General features: G+C 26.6%; 2 protein-coding genes across 7 annotated transcripts; both read right to left on the bottom strand.

Annotated features, from left to right (window-relative positions):
• Positions 1-273: 273 nt before the first annotated feature.
• LOC112686147 (coiled-coil domain-containing protein 6) lies at positions 274-3,846 on the bottom strand. Of its 3 annotated transcripts, none has more exons than XM_025558324.1 (8): positions 3,701-3,846; positions 3,300-3,531; positions 2,515-2,664; positions 2,209-2,441; positions 1,969-2,135; positions 1,602-1,874; positions 989-1,119; positions 716-898 (listed from the first exon to the last, which is right to left on the bottom strand). In XM_025558324.1, the coding sequence occupies exons 2-8, from the start codon at positions 3,513-3,515 to the stop codon at positions 716-718; spliced, it is 1,353 nt and encodes a 450-aa protein (XP_025414109.1). In that variant the 5' UTR covers positions 3,516-3,531; positions 3,701-3,846. The 3 variants fall into 3 exon arrangements, with proteins under 3 accessions (XP_025414110.1, XP_025414109.1, XP_025414111.1); XM_025558326.1 differs by lacking the exon at positions 716-898 and adding an exon at positions 1,353-1,455 and having other exon boundaries at positions 1,028-1,119; XM_025558325.1 differs by lacking the exon at positions 3,701-3,846 and having other exon boundaries at positions 274-898; positions 3,300-3,515.
• A 3,715-nt stretch (positions 3,847-7,561) lies between these two features.
• On the bottom strand, positions 7,562-13,428 carry LOC112686167 (protein odr-4 homolog). 4 transcript variants are annotated; one of them, XM_025558356.1, is made up of 11 exons: positions 12,293-12,424; positions 12,119-12,172; positions 10,757-10,891; positions 10,530-10,679; positions 10,258-10,451; positions 10,008-10,197; positions 9,804-9,956; positions 9,588-9,719; positions 9,022-9,112; positions 7,844-8,029; positions 7,562-7,774 (listed from the first exon to the last, which is right to left on the bottom strand). In XM_025558356.1, the coding sequence occupies exons 1-11, from the start codon at positions 12,407-12,409 to the stop codon at positions 7,617-7,619; spliced, it is 1,560 nt and encodes a 519-aa protein (XP_025414141.1). In that variant the 5' UTR covers positions 12,410-12,424; the 3' UTR covers positions 7,562-7,616. The 4 variants fall into 4 exon arrangements, with proteins under 4 accessions (XP_025414141.1, XP_025414143.1, XP_025414142.1 ...); XM_025558358.1 differs by lacking the exons at positions 12,119-12,172; positions 12,293-12,424 and adding an exon at positions 13,381-13,428 and having other exon boundaries at positions 7,617-7,774; XM_025558357.1 differs by lacking the exon at positions 12,119-12,172 and having other exon boundaries at positions 7,617-7,774.
• Positions 13,429-21,725: the final 8,297 nt, after the last annotated feature.

Genomic DNA, 21,725 nt, shown 5'->3' on the forward strand with positions numbered 1-21,725 from the left:
ATAATTTGAAGAATTTAGTAGTATATTTACATAATCATAGTAAATATTAATAATTATCAACAAAATATTTGATTACAAACTGATGCAATTAAAAAAAAAAATATATCTGAACTGAAAAAATAAAACTGACTCACATAATATATCTAAACCCTAACAGGCAACATTGTGAATTTAACAAATATATTTCAATTATGTAAGTGGGTAATAATTTACCAGGCATTAATAATTAATTATACACCAAAAATAACTTTTACAGTATACAAATACAGGAAAAAAATTAACACTCAACTGTATTGCTTTAAACAAAATATTAGCTTAGATATAATTAGCAGCAAATCACATCGATCTAGGTTGACTTCATATAAAATAATACCCAATCAAAAATTATAACATTTACAAATAATAAATTAAATTAAATAAATTACAATGGCATTGCATGCAAAATAGGCACCATGATGCAGAACCTTATTACAAGGGTTCAATCCATACCTACTTAATTATTAGTTTTAACTTTATAGGTTTAATAGACACAATTTTATTTTTAGAAAAATTTTATGAGGAATACATTATGTCTTACGAAACAATAATCATTCTTATTTAAAATAATATATTGCGCAAAATAACAAACTTAATAATTATGAACTGAAAAAAATACACAAACATACAAACATAAATGTGTGTGTTTTTTTATTGATGATAATAAGTTAAGACTAAACTAGTACTTGGCTGAATCCATCACTGTTGCTGGTGAAGTAGATGATGGAGTTGGATTGGGAGAAGGAATTTGTGATCCAGGAATACCACCACTATTATTTAGATTAGATGACAGTGGCACAATGGGCTTAATAAAACGTTCACTGACTGGACGACCTAACGATAGGGTTCGAGATTGATTTATCTGAAGAAAAAAAATAACATTGTTTAAAATTTTTAAAACAACTAATTTTTAAGTTTTTAAAACGTAATTAATAAATTAATATTGTCTTACCACTTGAGTAGTAGGACATAAAGGTGTTGATGGTGCTCCTATGACGAGATTTGGTGGTACTGTCTGGCCGCAAACATAACATCGATTCATGCTAGCATAGCCTAATACACCTATTTCGCCACGAAACACTCCTAAAAAAAAATATTTATGTAATTTACTGCATATAAATAAAAAAAAGTTATTGAAATGCACAAATAAAATCGATACTGAGAATAGCTTTGACACTTTCAATTATAGCTGAGTAGTAACAGTATTAAGTAAATGCCTATTTGTATGTAATTTATTAAAGTTTCTATCTCATTATAAACAGTCTCTGTTCTATTGGTTTTGTTTTTAATCAAAAAGCTATCTGCCCTCTACTTACACAACTCACGGATGGACAAAACACTTATCGTCTACACTTCCACCACCGCACTTTCTTTTTTTCTGTTCCGGCGATGCAGATACACTACCCGCTTCAGTCGTATCTATCGTACAATACAAAACAAGTAACAACATTTGAGCATACATACAAAACCCAGTTACATAAGCAGGAGGCATTCACTTACTACATTTAAATTTGAAACAAATCAAAGTTGATATAAATAATTTAATATGAAATATTAATTATTACCTGGAGTTCCAACAGTAGAACCAGGACTAAGGGGCCTAGATTGACATGGAGAAGGTGGAAATGGAAGTGGACTTGATGATGTTCGGCATCGATTAGAAGCCATTTCATTATACTGACGCTCTTCTTCCATTTCTAAACTACTCTCAGATTCTGATAAGTGACGACACAATGCTGTTCGTCTTTCTACTTCAAGCTGTAACTTCCTTTGTAATCGCAAATTATCTTCACGCACTTGGCGCTCTTCTTTGGCCATTTTTTCCATTTTCTTGGAATCTAAAATAAAACAGAATTATAAATGTAACAATGAACATGGTTTATATTATAGGATAAAATATATTGCAATGCAAAATTTATCTAGTATACTTGCTTTCTTTTTTAGAGACATCAAGTTGATGTCTTAATCTGGTAACTTCTCCACGTAAATGTTGTAAGTGGGCACTTATATTTGTAGCCATTTCACCCTTATTTGGCCCTACTTGATCTCTAGGTAATACTGGATCAGAAACAGGCTGATCTAGTTTGATTTGTAGTTGCCTGTATAAAATTAAAATATTAATTTAATATTTAAGAAAAAATGTAAAATGTAATTAAAAATCAAATATTTTACCTCTTTTCAGCTTCTAATTTATCCATACGTTTCCATAATTTATTTACTAAAGCTTCTTGTTCTTGTTCTAATGTATTTTCTAAATCAACTTTCTCACGTCGTAACTGTTCTAATGTAGTTTGTTTTGTAAGAGTTTCAGCTTCTAGTTTTTCAATTTTACGCATGAGACGATTAACTAAACATTCTTGTTCCTGTTCTAAAGTTTGTTCTAACTTACATTTTTCTTGGCGTAACTAAGATATACATGAAAAATAAATTTTATAAGGGATAAAAAATAAAAGTAATTTAAATTATTAGCTTACTAACCTGAGTTAGTTTTCGTGATAAATCATTGGTCAAACATTCTTCTTCTTGTTCATAATGATGGGCTAAAGTTTCTTTTTCTTTTTTTAAAGCTTGAATTTTTTTTAAAAGAGTGTTACTTATAAATTCTTCTTCTTGCTCAGCTCTTACTTGCTAAAAAAAAAATATAATTCAAAATATTTTTGTACAATATTTATAATTCAAAAATATCCATTTTATCTAAGTTATAACCTTATTAGAATTATTGAAAAATGCATCATACAATTTTGAAATAAATTTATATTCAATATGTTTTAATAATAAATCAAAAGAAAACAATTCTATAATTTTTAGATAAATAATAAATAATCATAATTTAGAATTATAAATACCTGTACAATGAAAATATAATAATATTTATAAATTTAAAATATTATATTTGATCATTTTTTAATATAAATAACAAAACATGCTTCAATTATTCTTTTATTTATTGTATATGTTAGTATCAATTTGTACCTAAATAGATTTAAAAAAAATAGAATGTGAAGTAATTGATAGAACCAAGATCATTTTTTAAATTTATGGATTCATAGATAATCTAGGATAATTTAAGATTAGAATAGTTGTTTTCAAAATATTTCTGTATTATTGTTTTGTGTGCTTATAAGAATACATTTTATGGAGAAATAATAAATGAACAGGTTGCTATTATATTTTTCTTTTAAGTTGATATCATTAAATAAACCTATAATGATAAATATAAATCAAATAGTAACTTTAGAGTAAAATAAAGCCTTATTGCTTACAATATAGACCGATGTTTCTCGTAGTCGTTTGCATTCTTCATCCATAGCTTTCATTTTCAACTTGTAAGTTTCCAACTCTACTTTAAGTACACGATTTTGCTGTTGTAAAGAATCGATTCGTTTTTGCATTTGTTCCCTAGTAATAGGCGACGGGGGCATCATGATGGGACCGCCATCGATAGATGACGAATCACTTTCGCTAGCACTATCAGCCATCGTCAAGGAAACGAACCTAATGAAACGGATGAATAAATTGTCAAAATTAATTCTGACAACTGTTGGTGGTACTATTAAGAGTGACGATCGGGCACCGAACGTCTGATCACATGAAACGCACGACAATCGCAGAGGAATGCGAACACGGGAATGTGCACACACACTAATTATTTATGCCAACGTACCGGCCGGAAGAGCAAAGAATTAAGTCGGTCTTCCCGATTGGTCGTGAATGACAGTCAAACAACGAAGAATTGCAAAGAATTATTGATGCAAATATCACAAATTCACGTCTCACGAATTACTCGGTACGAAACGAAAATAATTAAAAGAACTTTTAACAGTATAGTCAAATTTGGAGATGTTTACATAACCTCAAATCATTGGAAAAATTATCTTATTTGCCTGCACTGCTATATTATTTCAGTGACGGTGACATGATGAAATCGTCATCCCCGAAGCGCGAAAATTTGAACAAATCACACTTTTAGTCAATGACGGGGATTAGGGGCAAGGTAAAAGGCTTATAGTCTAGGGCGGCTTTTTTTTTTTTTATAGAATTAAGTGTTATTATTGACTTATTAGGTATATTTATTTTAATATATTTTTTTTATATTTGTCATATAAACACGAATAAACATAATTTTAAAAAATTATAATAATATATTAATATGTACATTGTATGATGCGTACCTATAGGCTATAGTAAGAATATTACAATTATTATTACAATTTGAAAATATTTCATAAAATAATTACAGTTACTTACTAGTTATTATTAATAACTTATTAGTACCTATGTACTTGATGGGAACATCTGACTATCCGAGTATAGGTATTTTCATATCTGGTTATTTATATTTCCTTTATGTGACTGTATAAGCATTGTTTATTTGTACTGGTAATAATGGTAACTGAAGTAATAAACATGAAATATTTTATTTTTAGAAGTTTTCTATTTTAAAGATTTAATATTTAATATTTTTTTTTATTTTTTTTTTTTGATAAAAAAACTGAATAAAATTTGAAGAGAAGGGTTTAGACCAAATATTGTTGGTTCCTTAATAGAGCGATAGGAGGGGGGGCAGAGTGATTAAGCCTAGGGGCGTCAAAACGCTAAATCCGCCACTGCTTTTAGTTACATCAGTTCGCATAATTAATTTAAGGAAAAATATAAATAAAAGCAAAATTCCGAAATGTGCAATTAGTTTTTAAATACATTTTTCAAAAAAAAAAAAAAAATCCAATGAAAAAGTACAATTTTTTAGACTTTTTGTACAAATTTGGTATTTATGTTCTATAAAATAGGTGTTGAACGTTGACCATAACTTAATACATAAGCAGTCATATATATACTTTATTGAGATAAAAAGTTATTTTCTTTTCCGTGAACAGCCCAAGAATTGATTGACAGCATTTCTCCATTCTTCTCAATTTTTGGTTGTCCTCTGTAATTCATAGTATATTCACAACTTATCAGGGACGAATTTCAATGAAAAAACTGGGGGTGCTGAAGCCCTTATATCTTTTTCATGTTCTTTATTGATTATAGACACCCCCAAACCAAACAATTCAACAGTTACTATAATATTTGGTAAATATATGAATATTTCTAAATTGAAATTGTTCAATTTTATATTTTTATTGCACGTATAACGAATTACCTGTCTAAACACAAATTTTTTATCACATGATCACTTTTAGATTCTGACTGAAGCGAATGATATTATGGTTTTATAATGATGTTTGTATTTTATTTGTTTAACACTTTTTCGGATAGAAATACTGGTCTAAAAGTTTTTTCTAGGACTTTTTTAGATTATAAATTGGTATGCGGTGGTACTTTAGATAGGTCATTTTTTTTAAATCATAATAGTTTTTCTAGACGTGAGAAAAAACTGTCTTGAAATGGTAAAATATGCTGTAAATAAGACTTTCACACTTCAAATTTTAGTTATTTAGTCATAATCCCAAAATTAATGTAGCTAGAAACTTGAAACTTTTATCCTATAGCAAAGATATTTTATTTTCGTACTGCAAAATATTTTTGTATTGTATAAACATTAATATATTTATACAAAAAAAATCATAAACTATTATGTTTTTTTATACATAATGAGTAATGAGTAATTAAATGTAAATTAATATAAACACATTAAGGAGTGCTAAGCACACCTAAGCCCCCCCCAAATTGCGCTGATGCAACTTATGTAATTTATTACTTATCTTATATATTCTAGAGGTAATATCCCTCTACTTTTCTTTCCTCCTATAGATTTCTCTATTATTCTTACTAGTAGATTATCTTAGCTTATGATCAATCATTTTAGCTCTTCTAATTTTTATGTTTTTTAAAGCATTTTTTCCCCTATTCTGCGAAACTGTTTTTTATACAATCAATTAATTTTAAGAATTCTCCTGTATTATATCTATATTTAAATTAGTTAACACTGTATACCAAAAGACATTTAGATAAGTTTAATAATTTTTGATTTTTATTTCTATTCAATGTTTAATAAATTAAAGGCTACTGGGAAAAATTATAATAGTCGATATTTTTACTGTTTAGTATTGAAATTTTAAAGTTTCAGAACTAAAAAACTAAAAGATGAAATACTAAATAATTTTAAAATGCTTTGTGATAATAAATTTAATTGTTAAAAAAAGAATAAAAAAAATTAATTTACTTTTAAATTTATAAATTTTTAAACAATAACAAGACAATTATCAGATATTTATTTTTTTGACTATCATTTTTTCCCATAGCCCTTCAAATGATAGGTTTAAATTTTTTAAATTTATTAATTTTTATTATAATTACATAATTAATTTTTACATCATTTTTTATATTTCTTTGTTTTATAGATTCTCCATGTCTAAATTTAGCACTCAACGATCATTTTTTAAATTGTTTTCAATCCTTAGGACTTCAAATATATTAATGAAGAAATTAACATTTGAATGAATCTAAGAATTAGATAATTTTACTTTATTCTTTGTTTTAAAAACATATTTATATACAACTAATTGAGTTAACTTCAATAATGTACTTCTTTTAAAGATGAAAAAATTAGATTTTTACAAAAAATAGTTTAATTAAATATACTTCTTAAATGTGCTAAGTTTTTAACCAATTTAAAATTACTTAAAAATACATGGATAATTATACACATAAATAAAAAAACACAATCCAAGTTATTAAATTTTCATATTTTCCTAGAAATTTACCATTAATTTATTGACATAATAAAAGTCTCTCTTTTTTTTTTTTGTCATTATTTATCTATTGTATTTACAAAAAATATAAAACTATACATTTAAATCTAATAATATTAAACATTTTTAAGATTTTAATTTCATCAAATGAATTAAATGAAATAGAAAAATATGCTTTAAATAATAGTTCATCATATAAAATATTATGCCATTAAAGTCAGCAACAGAGTTAATTATTTTATTTTAATTTTATTATTATTTATTAATTTGCCTTTGTTTGCACATTATAGCAAAAGAAATTATTTTTTAAATTAAAATATTTTGTAACATAGGACTTATTTTAGTACTGATGTAAAAAAATAAAAAAATAATTTAACATATTCATTACTTGATAGGTATTTAGTTAAATAATTTATTTAATATATAGCAATATTTATCCTTTAAGTAGCTATAAAATTTGAATATCTGAAAGGTATAACTTTCTAAAAAAATTACCTATACCAAATTAAATTCAAAACGGAATGAACAGTCATTTTTTGTCCACCAAAATTATTTCAGTTTCACAAAGTTGTTTCCATTTTTTACTTTTTTTTTTTTTATTATATAAGATTTTTTTAATAAACCAACACTTGATTGATTTATATATCATATAACAGACATTGTTTGATATTTATGGTAGACAAAAATAAAAAGGTTTATTATTTCATATTTGCAATTAGTTAAGATTTACCAAACACAAAATATCTTAAAAACATTTCAACTGTTTTAATATAACTTTAATGCAAATTTAAATTTAAATATTTATGATATTAAACTTTATAAAAATAAAATAATATTGTTAGGAATGCAATTTTAATGATTAAATTAGCTTCTTTACAAAATAATTTATACAAATATCTGCTTGAGAACATAGGCTAATATGGCCAATATCAAAGCTGCCCATGCTAAATAAATAAGTATATTGTTATTAGATGTTGCGATATTTATATCTTGGGGTGGACTGCTATCAATATCAGGTAAGGCTTCATAATATGCATGTCGCCCTAAAAAATTTAAATGCTTAATATCAAAAGTCCTATTTTTAGATTAAAAATATACAAATATATAAATACCTTTTTCTAATTCATTATACAATTCCATTTTTCCTTCTGGAAGATGAAGAACTTCTCCAGCTACATTTAATGCTACTTGAGGATCTTCACCAGGAAATGCATAATCACTGAATGCAAATTTAGAACCCTCAGTCTTTATTATTAATATTCGTCGTGGAGTTTCATGTACTACATAAGCATCACCCTCTAATGAAAATATCATTATTATTTATAAAAATGATTCAATATTATTATTCACTAACATAAAAATATTAGTTGTAGATACACTACATAACATGAAAAATTTGAAATCAATAATTCATAAATGAACCTATGATATAAAGTTTATTAAATTTTATAATATATAAGTTCATATGAGCTTCTACAATTTAGATTTTATAAGGTAAAAGTTGACTTCCCCCTCTCATAAATACAGTGTGATCACAATAAGTAGAAACACTCAATAACTTTGTGCAGGCTTTATATATTTCAATTATGCTTTTTTGACTTACTAATAAACATTATTATACATATTTTCAGATAATTAGACTATTTTTGTCACAATTAATATCGCAGATGCACACAAAAACTTTATTTCTGTATTTTTTAATGAATTTTAGTGGTTGAATTTCTTTTCTAAGTTAAAAATTGGCCGAGTTATAGCAACTTGATTTTGTTATTTGCACGGGTATAACAGATTATAAAATACATAATTAATAATAATAAATACCTAATATTAAAAATAAAAATAACTACCTAATCCAATTTATGAAATACCTGTTTACCTGTTTTGTTTATCGTTATCAAAATAATCTCAGTAATTGTATTATAATTAATATCATATTTGCATAGATACTAGTTATAAATTAAATTAATAAATTTTTCACTGTCAATATTATTCTGCAGTGTCATTTGTGGCAGTAACTATTAAGAAATAAAAATCGATATTTTGTAGTTTTTAAACAGATTTAATACTTATCTATTAGTTATTATGGATAATAATTCAGAAAAAGCTGACATGCATTTTATATATTGGAAATGCCATAAGAATACACGTCGTACCCAAGAAACTTATGCTCTTTGTTATTCGAGTAACTATTATTTTAATAAGCCAAAAAAACAGAATTAAAATATATGAAGCCTACACAAAATTATTGAGTGTTTCCACTTATCGTGATCACACTGTATATACATCTAACCTTTGTCTTCTATTGATTCCTCTTCAACCAATGATTCTAAATGCATTTTTAAACGGATTGCAAACGTTTGCATGGCATCTTCATGGATAGCCTATAAGAATAAATTATACATTTAAATAATTTAAAGAAGACAATAACGTAAAAATATAAATAAATATAAATATACATTAAATATTAAAGCAAATAATTTATTTTTGATGTGTGGTATAATGCAATGAATTAACTTAACAAATTGATTATCCTAATATTTAAACTAAATACTTCTCTACATTACTTCCTTAATATTAAATAAGAAAATATTTTACAAAAAAGTTTAATTGACTATTAATTATTATACTTAATTATTTATTTTAAATTATATAGCTCTTAAATTAAAAATTAGTATAAAAAATATTAAGACATTTATATAATCTATTTATTATTAAAGTCTAAACAGATTAATAATATTAAAACACAGTTTATTTAAAATATATTAGTTGATGACTAATTTTTAAATGTCATAGAATTAATTTAACAAACAACATGTTCAATTTAAAACAAGCTATTGTAATTAAGAATTACTATACCTTTATGGCATCCTTAACTGTACCATTACGATTAAACGGTACAGCTAAACTGCATAGACCAGACATTAACACTTTCCCTTTTCCTCTTTCTACCTTAAGTGAAGAATTTTTATATTCACTGCCTGTATCTACCTACAAAAAATTAAAAATAATTTATCTTACTAAAGTACTAATAACAAACTAATACTGTTTGAAATATACCAATAAATAACTAACCTCTCTATAAAATTCAATATTTACTACATTATTTAATGCATCACCAATTGTATTACATTTAAAGTCTTTAATAAATGTATTTTCATCACATACACAGCCATTGAAAGCACATACTGATTCACTTAATGCCGATTCAAATTTATCTAATAAATCCTAATAAAAATTATTAGAATAATCATCTACAATTATTATTAAAATCCATACTTCTCGGATAGAAATTAAAGCTTTAGGTCCACCAGCTATATTTATTCGATCTAATGCTCCAAAATTAAATGTTCCTACAAGAGTCACCCAATCGTTATCAAATGATCCGAAAATGTGATCTATTGACTTATATACCGTTGTTCTTTTTGGACCATTAGAACGATTAAAATCAACTGTATAGCAAAATGACCTAAAATAAAGAAAATATAAGCATATTATTTTAATAAATACCAGTTTTGTAAATAATTACTTATTGTTGAGAGAAGAATAATTTAACAGTAAGTAATTCCATTTTTCATTATTTTTATTGTATAGTAAATTTCCATTTAAATAATTATTAAAATCATTAAAATCTATATCTATTGGTTGAATACTTTTCAAATCTTGTGGTATAACAAAAAATAAACCGAGTACATGGGAGCCTCCTGGTAATAAGTTCACTACCTATTTATAAATGCGTAAGAATTTGGACATGTAATATATTATAAAAGTGGCACTTTTATTTAAGTATAATAAATTTACTTCTAATGATTTTTGGAATATTATATCACTATTAGCAATGAGATCATTAAGAGTTTTGAATGCCAGAACTTCATTTTTTCCATCATCATTATTCCAAGGAGAAACTGTTACTGCTGACAAATGTACTATATAATAATTTTCACCGATTACCTTATTTAAAAATTATTAATCAATAATTAGAAATTTTGAAAAATATAATTTTGAAATAACTATAACAAGTTACTTACTTGTCCTATAATTACTCCTGGGATATACAATTGTCCTTTAATTAAAGATTTCAAATAACTATCTAAATGTTTTTCAATTGATACTTTGTTAGACATTTTCTCACTTGTAAATGTGAACTGTATTATTTCAAAATGCTAGACAAATATTTACAAAGTATAAGTAATCAGCAATTATATCATAATTTAAAACATAGAAATGTATTACTTACTCTAGTCAATAGATACAAATGTTAATAAAAAAAAATGTAATAAAGTAATAATACAAAAGTATAACTTAATTATTGAACTGTAGAAATTTTTACTAATATTTGTGTTTCTATTTTGAGTAAAAATTTCATTTTATTCAGCAGTAAGTGTTAAGTTGAGTGCTTAATTTAAAATATTATGACATAATCTACAGAATAAAAAAAACTAGAATTAAATGTAACTTATCTTAAATTGTAGGCATGCAGTAAAGTAAAAGTCATGATTATTGTTAAAGATATAGAAATATATATCAAAATGTATTATCGTAGTGAAAGTTTAACTACGTAAATAGCGAATACTAACTGTAATACTGAACACGTAATTGATAAGAATTGATAAGGGTTTAGAGTGATTTTATCACAGATATCTAAATTTAGTTAATACCTATTAAAACATATAAATAAATCATTTCTTCCCTCCGTCATAGATTTGGGCTTCTGTTTATATTATTACGTAATTTTTAATGTAATTTTTTTTGGATGCAGGAAATATATATAAGTCTTGATATACAATAAACATAAAATATTATTGATTATAAATTCTATATAAATAGTACGCAGTAAGATCAAAAAGTTTTCAGAATATTTTTATATTTATATGCAATTTAAACTTCAATTAAATTAATCTCTTTCGAAATATCGTTCTTCTACACACTTCCACGAATTTGTTACTACTGGAAACGTCGTAGATATTCTTCTATTGATATGACCCTGTGATTTGCTATCGAGTATATTTGAATGTCTTCAATCACAAAACGTTAACTTTTGAGTTCAAGTTTTAGTGTCAGAAATAGCCAGAAATTACAAAGCGCAATATTTGTTAAGTACGGGGATTGTGAAATCGTGGACATTTTTTGAACAGGTAAAAATTCGAGAACCACAAAAGATGAGTAACACGGTGCAGTGGCGTATTTGAAATTGGTTCTGGGGTGGGATTAGAATATAAATTTATACTATCGTTTTAGTAGTAAGGCTATACCCCCCACACCCCACTTAACTATTAATCTCATATATTTCAATATTATATTAATTTATTATAAATTAAATGAGGCAAATGGTATAATGATTGTAAAAATGTTAATTTTAAATCATTAAATTTTCCTAACTTCATACTTACAGGTTGTTCCATAGAAATCATTGATGTAGATTGATCTAATTCTTTATATTTTTCCTAAGATAATATCTGTGTTATAGATTTTTAAATTTATGGACATGGGTATTACTTAGGAATAAGAAATACATAAATGTATGAACATTTAGATTATTTCAAAAAATAGTTCAATTTTATTACCATAATTTCTTTGATAGGTTGATCTTGATCTGAATAACATTTTGACAAGTTGTTTTCTTGATCAGTTTCTTTAAATTTTTTTTGAAAAAAGAAATAAAAGCATTTGACTGTCTTCATTTTTAAGTTAATAATTTAATATGTAATTTAGTAATATATTAAATTTACACTATCACACAATAGATACATATCCACGGTTAAAGAAAAAATATTATTTTATTACTCGTTTTATAATAATAGACATTGGTGTTGCACTGTTGCTCAACGTTTATAGTAATATAATATTCGAAAATATTTAATACCTTATAGGTACCACTGAATAGAATATAATGATATATTGTTAGTCGACGTCGTCGATAAGCAATTTTCTGGAAAAACAAACCAAGTTTTGCTATAATGCTATAAATAATTGAAAACAACACTCAATATATATATATAATATAATATAGTTATTTTAGTAATATGTCAACCACTGTACTCATTCCATTAATGTCAATGATTATAATAAGAACTTTTAGATTATATAAAAAATAATTGATAAATAACTAATATTAATATTTGTATTAAAAAAAAATTTCAATGTTTCATGTTTTTGTGAAATATTGCATGCTTTAAACTAGGGACAGGAACCGAACCGAAAAGAACCGAAACCTTTATTTTGATAAATGAAGTACTGGAACCGATACCGATAAATTCATACGGTTCCAGTCCCTGCTTTAAACACTAAACATGAGTCGTAAATTGTAGATTTATCAGTGTTATATTTTAACTACGAGCTATAAAATTTTCTTATTGTATATTGTAATTGTTAAGCTGTTGTATAATTTTATAATAATAAAATAAAAATAAATCCCAACTATGACAATATCCATGAATTCTTATTTCTTATATCTTAAAATATTTTAAAGCTTAGTGCTTACGGGAATTTAATTATAGTTATTCTAAAAAAAAGCGTCTGGGGGATATATCCCCATATTCTCCCCTCCAATAATTACGCCACTGACACGGTCCATTGTTATGATGCAAAAATAAACTATTTTCCAATTTTTCTGGGTTTTAATTTAAACGTTTCAAAACTTCAATATAAATACCAGAGTTGACTGTCCATTCGAAATTAAACTCATTGAACTAAAATTTGGACAAAGTTTAAAATAAAATGTAATGTAGATTACATTAGATTAGATACATTTAGATACATTTATTACAATTAGATTTTGAAAAAACACGTAAGCTCTGTTTCGTTTGCACATGATTACGGCAAACGCAAAACTAATGTAGATGACACTAACTTAATTAATAACACTATTTTAGAGGTATCAAATTACTAGGTATAATTATTAAGTCTACTTTTAATTTCAATTATCAGGTATTTGATAAGGCCGCGCGTACATTGGAGAGCGTCGAGTGTCGAAGATACGCACATTGCACAATACTTTCGAGCGGTGTTGTTCGTTCGATATCTAAAACATGTACATTTTTATATACTCATAATTTCAATATGCACCATGTCGTTCATTACGGTAGATCGTCTAATGATTCTTTTAAACAATCCAATTTTACGTAGAAAATAGTTGGAAAAGAAAAGGGTTGGTGTTCATCCCTTTAATCGTCGTAAGAAAATACACGGAGAGTTCCATCATTTATTTATTGACTTAAGAAAATCTCCAACGAGTATAGTTCCTGGAATAATTATTCTTATGTTATAATATGTTCGCATGGTACTTACCCAGTGGCGTAGCCAGGAACTTTTTATGAAGGGGGGTTCAGCAAATTAATATATATTTAATCTTATCACTATCATTTGACTACTATTTGTATTGATATCGGTATTTTTAAGTCTGGTTGACATTAGTTTTTTTGACTCAGGTGAAAAAAAATAATTAATTTTTCTAGTCTGCTTATTTGTTAGAGAATTTGCCTATAATAATAAATAATAACAATAATAACAATTTAGGAGCTAGGAACTAATATAGAAACATAAGTATTAGATATTAGAATATTTTCTGTCCAATCACTTAGGTATACTAAAAATTAAAGTTTAAAAATATCTTACCATAATGGAATGTTTAAACGTATTAGAATGATGTCAAATTAAAATAAAACAAATGTAATGGAATACAAATGTCAAATATAAACGAATAAAAGAGTAGTAAGCAAAACAGTGAAACACCATCGGGCAACAATCAACTATTAACTATAACTATATAATAACTATTAGTTTTACACAATAAGATGCTTATGTTAAATGATCGGCGAGCCGTGAATGCAATAGGTATACCCAAAATAAACTTTGAATACAGACAATGATATCGATTTTATCTCAATTATCGGGACCAGATAATCGATTTAGAACCAACCGTTGTAGAAAACCTAAATAATTTGTTCCCAAGCAAAAATTATCGAAGTAGTAGTAAAGTATCTAAATATGATCATAATATTATAACTTGTGTGTGTGTGCAGCGTGTGTATAATACGTTTATAGTGTTTATACAAACTATTAATATGATTTCCAAGTCAAAATTCTAAAATATAAAAACGTTAAAGAAAAAACCGTGTTTCATGTAAAAGTTAATTTACTATCTCAGGTTTCATGGAGGGGTTCTGACCCCCAAACCCCCCCCCATGAATACGCCACTGTACTTACCTATACTACCAGTTACGTATACCTATACAATTTACCTACATTTTAGTTATATAAATCTAACTAAGTATAGAAAACTATCTACCACACCACTTACTAGACTGTTCGAGCCCGCCAAATATATGAGCGTCGACCGTCAAAATTCGAGCACGTTTGATTTGTGACGCACCGCGTCGCTGATGTTCAAAGGCGACGCTCGACACTCGTAGTCAATGTACGCACTCTGATTTAAATTCTATGGGCTTAAAAATTTTACACGACGGGACGCTCTCTAATGTACGCGCAGCCTAATATTTATTTTTTCTATAAATAAATTCCGGGAACTTTTTGATCCTAATACGTATTATTAGTATAATAAAATATGTATAATATTAATATTCATTTGCGTAGTTTAGTATTATTATCTGTGGGGGCTATATTATAGGACTAGAAAAATGTATTCCAAAATCTCCTTATCTTTAGTTTGAATTAAAGCTCTAAGAAAGAGAACCTTTCTTAGAAAAAACAATTCATAGGTGTCTCATTCTTTACCTGACATTTTTGTTTTTACAATACATAAAAAAAAAAAAACAATTCATTTTGAGTTTTTAAATTAAACTTTTTTTTTTTTAAATAATTAATAAAATATCTTCTTTTAACAATTAATTGTGTTTTGCCCAATTTTTCAAAACATTATCAACTTGGCGACAAAATATTATCAATGGGTGACATTTGTATCGCCTAGTTAACACATTTAAAAAATGCATTGAATAAACATACAAATATTTGTAATAACTGACAACTTTTAATACGAAGCAAAATTATAATACAAATTAATTTAAGGAAAACTAATATAATAAATTTCAAAACATCGAGATAAAACAACGTTGTATTCTTCAATATATCAAAGACTGAACATCGATGTATCGAACATAAACCTAAATGTTTTAGAAACAATATGTTTTTTGCCCACCTCTATAAAAATGTTTAATTTAATTTGAGTTGGTTCTGTTTCTAAATTATCTAAGTCTAGCAGAAATGAGTCATTTAATGCAATTTCAGAATGTTTGGGTTGAATATTTTTAAGATCATCCAGGTATTGAAGATTTATTAATTTTAATTTTACTATTTATTGGACTTGGATTATCCACTGCAAAGTCTTCGTTGTCCCTAGTTAGTGGTTATGTTTTTTTGTTAGGCTTTTTCTTTATATTAAATTTACTGAACATTTTTAAAAAAAAAAATAAGAAAAACAAGAAAAAAAGAAACAAAGATATCAAAATTAATTAAAAATGTATGAAATAATAATATTATTTCATAAATTTTATATATTGTATAGATTTATGGTAAAATATAAGACAGACGTGTGTGTGTGATTAGCAGTACACGAGCAAACAACAAAGACGACCAGTCACCAATTTCGAGAAAAATACCAATAAATAATTTTTATGTGTGTGTTCCATAAAAATTACTATCCGTAATCGTTATAATATTATCATTGGACGACGTGACAATGACGATCGCACAGGGTAAATCCAAAAAATGAATACGATGCTGATCTATAAATAAACATATTTGTGATGAAAATAAGTAATTTTATATATATTAGTGCAATAATTGTCAATACACAATGCTAATATGTAGGGCTTAATGAATTTTAGGAAAAATTATAAAAACATTTAAAATTAAAATTTATTAATATTAGATAAAATGAGGGGCTACAGCCCCCACAGCTCCATGCATACTACGCCCATATTAATATTATTAGGTAACTGTTCAGTGGCGTATCCAGAGGGAGGACTAAGATAGAGTCAGCCCCCCTTGGTATTATGATTTGGTATTGTATATTGTGTATTGTATAAATTGGACGCCATCCGAAGACTTTAAAAAATAAAATATAAGTTTTTAGTAACTATTCAATTGTGTTATAATTACAGGGCTGAGTTTCTATCAAGGGTATATTGACATCAGATTTACAGAAATCCACTAAAGGACCTTAGGCCCTAACAAATTTTTAATATTCTAAGAATAAATATTAAATCGTTGCAGAATAATATAATGAGAAATAATCATTTATTGGTGTACTACGTGATGTATATTTAGTTCAACATGACAACATATTTTGTAGTATTTGAATTTATATTATATATATTATGATGGCAATTTACAAATATCCAATATACTTACAAAATTACGAAATATATTATATATAATTCAATGTCTGTGTAACATTATTTATATTTTAGAAAATAAATTAGGTATTGAATATTTATCTTATTATTTATTGATCTATAGTTTTTTAATACATTTTATATGGCTTGGAGAAAAATCTAAATTATTATTTCTTTATTTAGAGGAGTTATGAAAAAATAACAAATTGAAAGAAAATAATTTAAGAATAAAATATAACAACATAATAAAATCACTAAGGAAATAAAATGTCTTTATGGTGTGTTTAAGAACATAATTTATCTACTAATTCTTTTAGCGTTACTAATAAAACAACAGCGCTTATATTAGGAATCGGTCAGATTATTAGTTGACTGTATTAGCAACATTACGGTACAAATACTATTATTAGTTATTACGTTATGTACAACTCACGATAGTGTATAATATGCATTCATATGTTATCATATATATAACATGCACTAATGACTAATGTTTTATACATAATAAATAATAATTTTTTTTAAGAAGTCAATATTATTGAGAGTAAAAGAGATGCTTTACTAATACAATAAATTAATATAATTTTGCGAATCTTCCAGAAAATTACAGACAATAATATAAAATGATGTAGTTTATACAACACACAGCTGCTTTAAAAAAATTCATTTTGATTATATTATTAAAATATAAGAGCAAAAATTCTAAGTCAGACGAGACTCCGCAATTTAATGTGATACAGATACAGATACAACCCACTAACTACGATTTTGCTTTTTGCTATTTTGTTTGAAGTACTAGGTACTATAGTGTTGGATACCAGGGTGAGTGTCAGAGAGTGTTATAATGATTAGTATTGAAAACCAATTTTCATGTGACTTAGATATGAATTTATAATTTATTAAACTCTTGTATCAGTGTACTAAATACTACAACTTATATTTTATATTTTTATTAAAGAAAATATACTTACAGTTTATATTTTTAATTTATAAACTATACAGTTATAAACATATTGTCAATCAAATAAAAATATCCTAGTATAATAATCAGAACATACCTAAGCTGATCAGGAATACTAATAATGGATGAGTATGGACATATCGGTAACACATCGGTAGCATAGATATATATAGATAAATATAGATAAATTTCAGTGCTAGTTCCTTTTTATGTATTTGAGAAGATTATCTGGAATTATGAAAATTAGGTATTTTTTATTACTAAAAAAGTGAAACCTTTGTGAATTTTTATAATTTACAGAAATTAGTTAGAAGGAAACATTTATTTTAACAGTTACTCGTTTGGTAATTGGATACAATTCACACGGTATTTACTGCTTATAATAAATTAATTGTACAAAATATACTTTACCAAATACAGTTTTTGGAAAACTTTCACATATTTTAAGATTACACTATTTGTGTAGTAAGAAAGTTTTTTTTTCAATATTTATGGATATAAAAATTTTAAAGCACTTAAGATATCGGTTTCGGAGAAAAACTCTTTATTTTGAAGATAATACAATTAAAAAAAATTATTAAATTTAGATTAGGTCTTAATGATAAAACTTAGTTTATTCATTGATTGATATAAGAGCTAGTGTTTCAAGTCCCGAACATTTACTCAAACCCTTAACTATTGTTTCATAAGATTATAATTCATATATTCCAAATAAGTGTCCATCATTGCACGGTGATTTTTCGCATTCTTCAGCATTGGGTGCGCCATTCACTAAGACACTTGGCACAATGAATAATAATTGTACCATTACATTACGGCTAATCATTAATTTCAGTAACTTAATAGTATGGTTTAAGATGCACCTTATGATACATCTTAAATCATGCTTAATAGTGTACATATCAGGGATGTATTTATGGGGAGACCTAGGGGGTCCGGGTCCCTCCGAAATGAAAAACACCATTGTTAAAGAGAGTTCTTTTTAACATGGCTATGTTTTAATGCTAGGGGTTTCCGAAAAATTTATCGCGACATTGAGAATGTTGCTTATACTATAATTTAATATTTAATATTTATAAAATATGTTTATTCTGTTAGAAAATAAGTGGTGAATTTTGAGTGACTCTAATAAAAAAATTGTTAGAATTATGTTGTTTTTATACTTTTAAAAAATTATAAATCATTAAAAAAATTGAGTTTCTTATTTCTCTGGTGGTGTAAAGACAGTCGAGAAGTCTTATATTGTTAAAATAATTTTTGTCGTAATAGTATGCTTCTTCCTTCCCTTCCCCTCAAAAATCAAATACATAATCGGCCCCCTTCGAAATTAAAACCTATATATGCCACCGGTACACATGAATCGTGTTATTGACTAATACGAGATATGATAAGAATTGTTATTTATTAGTCAGATGTTATTTGTTGTTAGCAATTGAAACATAAAATCGAATATAAATTAAATTGAAGTCATGTATTTTGATTATAAAAGATTTATAGTCAGAACCGGCGTAAGGAGTGTACATGAAGTGCGACTGCACAGGACCTTGCGCTTTTTCATTGATTCATTGATAGGAATTATACTATAATAGAGAATATTAATAATAATTTTAATTTTATTAATACTGGTATGATTTCATATTACGCGAACTTCAAAAATGGGCACAAAATTGGAAAATTGTTTTCAATCCTTTAAAAAGCTTAGCAATTCTTTTCACATTACGCAGACCCAAAAACTACAATACCCTACAGTTAACAGACAAAATATAGCTTGGTATCACAATATAAAATATCTTGGAGTATTATTAGACAAAAAGCTCACATGAAATCTTCGCATATCTTCCAAATTACAATAAGGACACAACGTTTAAAAATTCTATATCCTCTAATAAATCGTCAAATATCATTGAGCTGGAAGTGCTCATTATTGTTATATACACGAATCATCGTCCTCTAATTTTATATGCAGTCCCGGTCTGGGGGTAATGTGCAACAACTCATATAAACAAAATTCAAGTCCTACAATCTAAAGTCTTACGCGTAATTTAAAATGCCCAGAGTCACATTTAATGGGGGGGGAGGGGGGAACTGGCTACAAATGCCCTGGGTACTAGTTTTTTGGAGGCACCAAAATTTTGTGGTCGGAAATTTGCTTACTTGTGAATTATTGAACTTTTAAAATTATTTTGAAATTATTTTTTTTTTGTTTTTAATAATAGTATCATAAATTAATGTTAATATATTATGCTGTTTGGAATTTAAACAACTATGAATTAATTTATTTATAGCAATATAGGTATCAGCAATCCAGTATAATATTAATATACCTAATATTAGTTCCCAAATTTGTTGTGATGTCAATAAATATGTTATTTATAATAATACGGCGTATTATAATATCGTGTGCGGCGTGCGGTAGCGTGCCTACTACACAAGAATAGCATTGATTTTAGAATATCTAAAACAGTGGTTCTTAACGGGGGTGATACCACCCTCTTGGGGGCATTTTGGTCTCTCTGGGGGTGATAATTTTGAATGGGTCGCTGAGGGGGCGGTGAGCTTTTTCAAACTCGTAGATTAAAAATAATAATAATAAATCGTCGAGGAAGTATTGTTTGATACAAGTTTGATCACTGATACCAAAGGGTCGTTGATTTTTCAAACGGTGGAGGAATATTTTACCAGAAAAAATGTCCTCTTGACTAATATTATTGCATGCGCAATGGATGGCGCTCCTTCAATGACCGGTCATCATGTTGGGTTCATAGCCCACCTAAAAAAAGCCACCCCAGATATTATTTGTGTTCATTGTGTTATATATCGCCAACATTTAACTTCCCGTCAACATATTTAGTTGAAAAAGAATTCAGTGTTGTTGTTCAGCTTTTGACTAAACAAATAAATCAGTTAGACATTTACAACAAAGGTATGTTTAGCTTTAACCAATATCGAACTAGACATCCCCACATTAGCAACTACTCATCAGGCTTAAGGCAATCATATTTTATTTTATTTTTTTTCAAAGTTAAATCTTTTTGTAAAGTAAAGTCAAATTGTTTTGTTAAGTGGAGTAAAATATAACCATTACTAATTTTTTAAAATAAAAATTTTTACTTTAATTTAGTATACTGATGAATAAATAAATTTATATATTTATACTTACAGTAAGACAATTTAATTTTAAATAAGGGGGGCTTTAGCAGTAATTTATTACGATAAAGGGGCGCTGAACCAAAAAAGGTTAAGAACCACTGATCTAAAAGGTTCATGAGGATCTGTCTCCTATATTTTCCGTGGGTAGGCCCCTTAGAGAGGCGCCAATTTTTTTTTTGCTCTGGGGTGCAAAATGTCTAAATGTGGCATTGCAAATGTCTCATGGTTTGTTCGAAACGACGCACTGCACTCAAACTTTAAATTATCAACCATCAAAAAATACATCATGGAACTATCTTCTTCAGTCAACTACCAAAAGCAAGTGGTCCATGGCATTTTAGGCTGAATACCCGTTCAAACAGTCGTAGACTCCTACACGGCCGTCCTCACGACGTTTTAATACGCCCGATAAATTGAATAAATTTATTTTTAATGCTAAAACCAATCTATAGGTATCACAATACTTTTTTATTACTGTTTCCTGACTTTTTCATATTTTTCCAAGACTGATGATTAGATTACATAAATTATATT

The sequence above is a fragment of the Sipha flava genome, unplaced genomic scaffold, assembly GCF_003268045.1.
Source record: "Sipha flava isolate LNK unplaced genomic scaffold, YSA_version1 2_pilon_pilon, whole genome shotgun sequence".
In the NCBI taxonomy this organism is placed as follows: Eukaryota; Metazoa; Arthropoda; class Insecta; order Hemiptera; family Aphididae; genus Sipha; species Sipha flava.

What these genes read in the sequence shown, in the direction of transcription:
- LOC112686167 (XM_025558356.1), bottom strand. Translation starts at nt 12,409, where the DNA reads ATGAAGACAGTCAAATGCTTTTATTTCTTTTTTCAAAAAAAATTTAAA. An exon ending in GGAATCAATAGAAGACAAAG is followed by an intron (nt 8,030 to 9,021) that starts GTTAGATGTATA and finishes TATTTTCATTAG; the next exon opens with AGGGTGATGCTTATGTAGTA. An exon ending in GTATAATGAATTAGAAAAAG is followed by an intron (nt 7,775 to 7,843) that starts GTATTTATATAT and finishes TAAATTTTTTAG; the next exon opens with GGCGACATGCATATTATGAA.
- LOC112686147 (XM_025558325.1), bottom strand. Translation starts at nt 3,515, where the DNA reads ATGGCTGATAGTGCTAGCGAAAGTGATTCGTCATCTATCGATGGCGGT. An exon ending in AAATTAGAAGCTGAAAAGAG is followed by an intron (nt 2,136 to 2,208) that starts GTAAAATATTTG and finishes AATTTTATACAG; the next exon opens with GCAACTACAAATCAAACTAG. An exon ending in TATGTCCTACTACTCAAGTG is followed by an intron (nt 899 to 988) that starts GTAAGACAATAT and finishes TTTTTTCTTCAG; the next exon opens with ATAAATCAATCTCGAACCCT.